At 40.8% G+C, this 7,899-nt stretch overlaps 1 protein-coding gene across 1 annotated transcript; it reads left to right on the forward strand.

The window, feature by feature from the left end:
* The first annotated feature begins 1,354 nt into the window (after window positions 1–1,354).
* On the forward strand, window positions 1,355–4,996 carry LOC104804855 (1-acylglycerol-3-phosphate O-acyltransferase-like). Its single transcript, XM_010529218.1, has 9 exons — window positions 1,355–2,019; window positions 2,676–2,912; window positions 3,176–3,222; window positions 3,354–3,472; window positions 3,574–3,731; window positions 3,873–3,982; window positions 4,073–4,172; window positions 4,442–4,565; window positions 4,658–4,996. The coding sequence occupies exons 1-9, from the start codon at window positions 1,811–1,813 to the stop codon at window positions 4,781–4,783; spliced, it is 1,230 nt and encodes a 409-aa protein (XP_010527520.1). The 5' UTR covers window positions 1,355–1,810; the 3' UTR covers window positions 4,784–4,996.
* The last annotated feature ends 2,903 nt before the right edge of the window (window positions 4,997–7,899 follow it).

The following is a 7,899-nucleotide window of genomic DNA, read 5'->3' on the forward strand; positions in this document are numbered from 1 at the left end:
ACAATAACAATAATAATAATAATAATAATAAAGATGATCATGATAATAATAATAAAAAAAATATAATGATAATGATAATGATAATAATAATAATAAAAATAATATCGGGGGTAGTTTGCATGACATTGACAGTATTGAAACGGGTTCGAATACTTTCTAACGTGTGATTGTATCTGGGTTACGCATGTGTGTAATATCCTGATGATTACGATGATTGCGTTCTGTCTAGACGACAATCGATCCGGGCCGAATGTCTGATAGTCGGGACATGATTGTGATTGAGTTATGATGATAATATCGAGGATTCACGTATATAGCCTACCGAGTGAATCGCTACTATTGCATGATGAGGGAATACGGTTCTTTGGTAACCACGCCAACGTTTCCGCTAGCAACGGAATGGATTCGGGGATGGAACGATTCTCCCGAGGATGAGGCATTACACATACCTGAGATTCGGATTGATTGGGGTCTCCCGAGGAGGTGGTACGGACTTACTATGCTAGGTTCGGGCACGAACCTGACCAATAATTCCGCGGCGGATGGTCGGCGAGGGGGAGTTGCAGCCACTGGCTCTCCCGTTATAGTCGATGGGGTCGGTTGGAGCTGACGTCTGGTGAACTCCGGTATTGAGTGGTGACATCAATGCCGGAGCAATGTGACACGTCTACTATCGAGAGGTGTCATCGATGCTAGGGTGAGGTGATGTGTTCGGATGGAGAAAAATAATTATGCCGGATCCAGGTGATTATGGTGTAGATGGATTTCGAGGAGAGAGGTGATTGTGCTATGCACATGGGGAGTATATTACCTACGCATGATGTGCGTAGAGATGATTTGATGGATTACGTCCTGCGACTTGTCGCACGGACTTAATTGTGATTGCGATTGATAAATCGATGTTTGCTACTTGAGATGTCCGTTGATTGATTTTATTACTGTTAAATTGGTGCGTTGAGTTACCTGCTTCAATGAAAATGGAATATCCGGATTGCACCCGATTCACTCTCTAAGCAATTAGCTTAGGACGTTGTTATGCAACGTTTCAGGTCGGGAGCAGTAGTAGTCGTGGAGCGGACACCGGAGACCTGGGCGACATGTTGACTGATCATGTATAATTATTTTCTATGGTACATTTATACTTTTGGGGAACGGTTTTGTGTGATATCGGTGGTAGACTTTCATGGTTTGCAATAATGTTATCGCTACCACCCGCGTGTTTATAATTATAACTGGAATAATATCATATATGTATGTATGAATGTTTTTCTTCCGCTAACTCTGAAAAGAAAAGTTTTAAATTCCCGCAGATTTTTGGAAATTATGTTTTTATTTTAGTCGTCCATGTGATACAACTCGTATTGCGGGATATGGGTTTCGAGTGTCATAGAATATAGATACAAATATTTAAAAAATTCTGAATATCCAACTCATAGCCCTCCCTACTTGATATACAAGTCAGTATTTTTTAATATAAATACAACCCTTTACAAAAAAGAAACGCACACGTATAAATCGATCTTTATATAAATTTGATGAAACTAAAACTATTTACGTGTAATCTTATAAAAATTACTATTCACTTAAATAATTGTGGCCTTTGACCGCAATCTTTCAAACAATCCTTCAAAGATTTATTACCGTGTCGAAAACGTCGGCAAGCACGTCACGATACCCTATAAAAGCATCTCCTTCGACGTCACAATTTTCTCTTCGAGAATTCCGTTTACCTTCTTTATATTCGCTGATTCCTTTTGTTCAATTTCCGGGGTTTTCGGTGACTTTTTTCTTTTTTGTGTTCGATTGTTGTATGAGTTGGAATCGATTGTCAGCGAGAATGGCGGATGGAATCGGTAAGAACGGCCTCGGATCTTCCACCGCCGCTGCCGCCGGAGCGACGGATTCTTCAACGGCGGCTAGATCGAGATGGAAGCTGCTGTGGCCAACTGCTCTGCGGTGGATCCCTACCTCCACCGACCATATCATCGCCGCCGAGAAGCGCCTCCTCTCCGTCATCAAGTACTCTCTCTCTCTCCCCCTTTTGATTTCAAAGATATTTGGAGAACTCTGTAATTGGAGTGAGATGCTTTATATGTGCGAGATGTCAGGAGAGACTCACTCGTGTGAGTTGTCGGAATATTGATTTCGTGGGCTGAATTTCAGCTTAAGCTGTTTGGCCTGTGCTGGGTTTGTCACAAATTTTGGGTTTGATTCCTTTCCCATGTATATAGCTCGGAGTTTATTTACTAGAATCACCAGCGTTTTTGGTGAATTGGTAGTGGTAAAAGAATGGATGTTTGGATTTGAATCTATATTTGTATAACATCAACGTAGCTTTAATCCCAAATTTATTTGGGTGGCGGTATGAATTCTTCGTTTCCATTTGTTTTGGTTTTGGGTTACCTCTTTCGGAATTTACAATAATTCCAAGTCGTTGTTAATGACACGTTACTCTAGGTTACCCTTTCTTTTTCTCTCCACCCCATTCTTATAAGTTGTACATGTGAATAGATTAGAAAATCACAGGTTTTTGCAGTTAAAAATGCCGGATGCGTCTGGAGGAGGAATGTTAACTGTAAACGAAAAAGTTCATTGCAGTGCGGTTTCAGGAATAAATGGGTTCATAGTAATAACAACTAAGTCAGCTCTTTGTTTGAACACATGATCAAAATCAGGACGTCGTATGTTCAAGAGCAAGTCAACATTGGTACAGGCCCACCTGGGTCCAAAATCAAGTGGTTTCGTTCTACGAGCAATGACCCGCGGTTCATCAACACAGTTACCTTTGATGCCAAGGAAGGTTCTCCAACACTTGTGATGGTTCATGGATATGGTGCATCTCAAGGGTTTTTCTTCCGGAATTTTGCTGCACTTGCCAGCCGTTTTAGGGTTATAGCTATCGATCAGCTTGGGTAAGTAGTTTGAAAGTCATCTCTTTATTGATTTGTGTGTTGAATTTAATTTGTAATCTTTGGCCCTGTTTTTGTTTATAAAGTGCTGCTGGATCACACTTTTCACTGTTGCCCCAAGTTATTTAATGTTGCCGTGAACCATTGAGCCAAGGATATTCTGTTGTTTCATTGCCTTTGTATACATCATCATGCATACATTGAATATTTTCGTCATTGCTGAATATCCTGATGGTTACGCGCGTTTTTTCTCCTTTTCTTTTCAGTTGGGGCGGATCAAGTAGGCCTGACTTCACATGCAAAAGCACCGAAGGTAATCATTGGTTGTATTTTTTAAGCATTGTTGCCACTTATATCGATCCATTCCTTACTCGTTTGTGTACATTGAGTTGTAGTACCAGTAGTAGTAATGTGCATACTTTTTATCTTTTTCTTGTAATGCAGAAACTGAGGCATGGTTTATTGATTCCTTTGAGGCGTGGCGTAAAGCTAAAAATCTCAGCAACTTTATACTCTTAGGACATTCTTTTGGGGGGTATGTCGCCGCCAAATATGCACTTAAGGTGTATCTTCTCTTTGTCATGATTTGACAAATAAATAGAAGGTCGTGTTGTGGGGTTGCAGTTCTAACATTTTCCTATGGCCTGTCCATTTGTTTCTGTAGCATCCTGAGCATGTTCAACACTTAATATTGGTGGGACCTGCTGGTTTTTCATCAGAATCAGATGCCTCCGAGCGGCTTACTAAATTTAGAGCATCGTGGAAGGGATCGATTCTTAACCATTTATGGGAGTCTAATTTCACTCCTCAGAAGCTGGTTAGGTACGTGCTTACCAGTTTGTTTCGTCTGCTTCCCTGCTTATTTTAAAAGTTGGTGATATAAATTTTCTCTTTCACAGATCATTGGTATAATCAATTGCAAGGTTACGTTTTTTAATGTTTCTGAATATATGTGTGATGCAGGGGATTAGGTCCTTGGGGCCCAGGTCTTGTACATCGGTATACAAGTGCAAGATTCGGTTCATATTCGGTGGGAACCATCTTGACAGATGAGGAGACCAGATTGCTAACCCGTCAGTTGAACTTTTCTTATCTTCTTCGCATGGCTGCATCTGATGTAGGGGTGATGCCGTGTAGCTAATGGGTCGTTTTACATATTGAAGATTATGTCTATCATACATTGGCTGCGAAGGCAAGCGGAGAACTGTGTTTGAAGTACATCTTCTCCTTCGGAGCATTTGCTCGGATGCCTCTTTTAAAAAGGTTAATCTCCGACATCTTATGCAAAGATAGAAGCTACATCTCGTTACTGGACAATCTTTTTTCATCGGCCTGCATATTTCTTTTGCGAAGCCTATATCAATGACCGATTTATACAGTGAGGCAATATTATGATGCTATTCTGCGTAATGGATAATTTTTAACGCTCTCCAAGTGTCGAATTCATACCTGGAAATGGCTACCTTGCGGGCTTATCGGATTTACCAAACATAACGGTATCTCTTCTCTCTATCTCTCATTCTCTTGTGCAGTGCATCTGACTGGAAAGTGCCCACAACTTTTATTTATGGATTCGAAGATTGGATGAACTATCAAGGTGCAATGGAAGCTCGGAAACACATGAAGGTCCCTTGCGAAATCATTCGAGTTCCGCAGGTCCGTTACTCAGCTCAGCCACTTTCTTTCTCTACGCCTCTTTTCACATTACATAAAAAAAACAGAATCTAAATTCGACGTTTTTTTTGAAGGGTGGTCATTTCGTGTTCATAGACAACCCCACGGGGTTCCATTCCGCTGTATTATATGCTTGTCGTAGGTCCCTATCTTCGGGCCATGACCATGAACCCATCCCTGAGGGTCTTCAATCGGTTTAGCCTCGATATGCTATATTTGTATATAAATCCATGTATCCGAAAATAAAGGAGAGGGCATCAAAACCAACATCCATTTCATCTGCTAACTTGTACTTGTCATCACTCATATGATATTTAAATACGTATGTAGATATGTGTCTGCATGATTTGATGTGATGGTCTGTGTGATTTATAGATTGTTTTTGGGATAGAAGCAAAACATATTTCCAACCGTGTTGAGTGAATATCTATAAGTCGACACAGAGACCATAATAAGTGGGATTAGAGCCCGATTGGGGGTTAGGGTTTTTCTGTTCGGACAGTTAAAATTGGTTTTGACTAGAGAGAATTCTTCTCAACATCCTAGACATGGAACCAAATAAGGTGCATCAAACCTCGAGTTCCTTGGTACTCGCTAGTTGAGTTATCGGGATCCCGAGGTTTGCTTTTCCACAGTGGCAGGTAATGCAATCTCGAATCCCATCAGCGCTTATTCTTCCAATGCGGCTACAGCGAGACATCAAGGAGCCATTATGCTACATGTTGCTGGCCCAACCCACCAGGGGACATGACAGGATGTGTAGAATGGATCAATGCGCCGGGACATGATCACGCGCAGTTTCTCGGACGGTACGGATGCAGTTTCTCGGCCCTAGCCAAACTTATTATACAGATTTCTATGTATGGATTATGACGAGAAAGAAATCACGGGGTTTTTAAGAGCCAATCTCCTTCAGATTGAGCACATCTGCTATAAGGTCGACCGCTCGATGTGAAACGTCCAACTGTCCGTCAAGTACAGGACCTCCAAGTCTAAGCCTTCCCTATTAGAAGACGGGCATTTTCTCACTAGAGTTGTCACAAGGAATATTTGATTTTATATGGATTGTAATCGAACTTGCTCATGGGTTCCTGATCCTTTTGTGTAAGGTGACAAACTGATGTAATTTTTGCTGGAAATATATCGTACAAATCACATTCACCAAAAAAAAAAAAAGGTTTTGACCGGTTTGGTATGACACGGTTCAATTTGACCAGGTTGTGTCAATTTTGACCGGTTCAATTATGTTTGATTCGATTTGGAACAATTTGGACCGATTTGACATTTTTTTTAAAGTCTGACGGTACCATAGTTGGCTATTGATCGTTGACCAAGACTTGGTTTTAACTATTGATTTGACAAAAAAAAGTCAGTGCCATCCAGATGAGGCGGTCCAGAGGTCAAGTTTTCGAGTTCTGTTGGGTCAATCAGTATTGAGAACTAATCTTTTCGCGATGATAAATTTTTAGGGCCAAGTTCTTTCCGGTAATTTTTGAAAAATTCTTTGATAGAAAATATTTCCAGTTGAAAATTTGGGATAGAGAATTTCGATTAAAAAACTTTCTGATAAAGATTTTGTAAAGAAACTTTTGGATTAGAACTTTCGGATAAGAAATTTCTGCAATAATAATTGGGGTTCTTGGGAAAGTCTGACAAAAAGATGTCGTGTTTTGCAAAGTATGACAAAAATGTTGTGACATTTGCAAACTATACATTTGTTTGTTTTATTCCTAAAATGCCCCTGAAGCAGAGCCGTCACATCGAGATCAAAATAAAATCGCCATTTTGTTTCTCTCTCCAAAATTCATTTTTCAAAACACGAAAAAGAGTTAGGGTGAAGACGATTTTAGGGCGAAATAGAAGAATACCAGCGACGCTCAGAGCAAAGATTACACATTTTCATAACATGTATGTTTTTTGTACTTCGTTTCTAAATTTTAGTATTTGCGGTTTTATGATTCTTGTGTTGCAGCGTAGTTAACGTTTTTGTAAAAGACTGTTGTTTACTAATGTGTAACCCACCCCTATCGAGAGAGGCCGTGGTTTGGTTGTAAGCGAATGAGTTTCCCGTAAAGTATTCGTGTTGGAGATTTTAATATTGCTCAAGAGTAACGTATGACTCCCGTATGCAAGTGTAGTATCCGGACAGCTATATTACATTCCCGGCCTGTGGTCAAATATCCGGATACTGAGACGTTGCTGAATGTCCCAGATAAATTGGTCACTATGGTCGTCTAATAAGCGTGGTAAGGGTTTAAGCCCAGACGTATTTCGTCTGGGTATATGCCCTGAGGCCCGACAATTCCTATTATCCGGAATGTGATATATAATTCGGATATCTTCGAACATGTCCGGGATATCGGTATGTATGTCCGGGTTATTCATCACATGTCCGGGGAATCACAATATAGCCTGATATATTTTATTGATGCTTTGTATAGTTTGATAGCTGATTTTTGTGTTATGTTCTGTATTTGGCAGATTGCAATGGACCTTTTCCAGGCAAAACAATATTTTCCTGCAGGACAAGAACCAGAGTTGAAGAAAAATATGAACGATATATGCAAGTTTGGTAGTTGCATGACAGAGTTGAAGAGGAACATGAGTGCAGAAGAATGGGATGGATTGATGGCTTCTGTCTTTGGATTTTTTTTCAGGCTATCTGTGACACCCGTAACCCGTGTACAGTATACGGGTTGTGCCACATGGACAATGATAATAAAATAATAATAATGTGGAAGCAAAAATACGAAATCCAAAAACATTTTAAATAAACCAGAGTAAGCAGCGGAAAATACAACAGGCGATCAGTATCGCAAAATGACACATGTCCGAATAGTTATAATTTAGCCGTACAAAATGCGGGAAACACAAGTCTCGTAACCCAAAATGTAAATCCCGTACATGATGCTGCCTCTCTCAGGTCGTCGTCTGCCGGATGCGCTAGGCGTAATCCTCGTGATCTGAAAAAAAGGTAAACCACGAGGGCTAAGCACAACTGCTTAGTGAGTAGCCCGGGTTGAACCCGGAAATCCCGTTCCCAACGAGAACGGTACAGTCGACATTTCCATGAAAACACATGCAATAAGTAACACACAGTAGCACATCAATAGCAAACACAAACACGCACGTATGGAATCCACCATAAGGCTTAGCCATATACCCTGGTCAAATCCATGACCAGGAGCGAATCCACGCCAGTCACCCGCGTGACGTTGGCCATCGAATCACATGCGATCGTGCGCGTCTCCTGCGCCCGTCACTCTCGTGACTACCGATGTCGAGTCCACGACACAACGGAAATACAATCATATCC

This window comes from Tarenaya hassleriana, unplaced genomic scaffold (genome assembly GCF_000463585.1).
Source record: "Tarenaya hassleriana unplaced genomic scaffold, ASM46358v1 Cleome98, whole genome shotgun sequence".
In the NCBI taxonomy this organism is placed as follows: domain Eukaryota; kingdom Viridiplantae; phylum Streptophyta; class Magnoliopsida; order Brassicales; family Cleomaceae; genus Tarenaya; species Tarenaya hassleriana.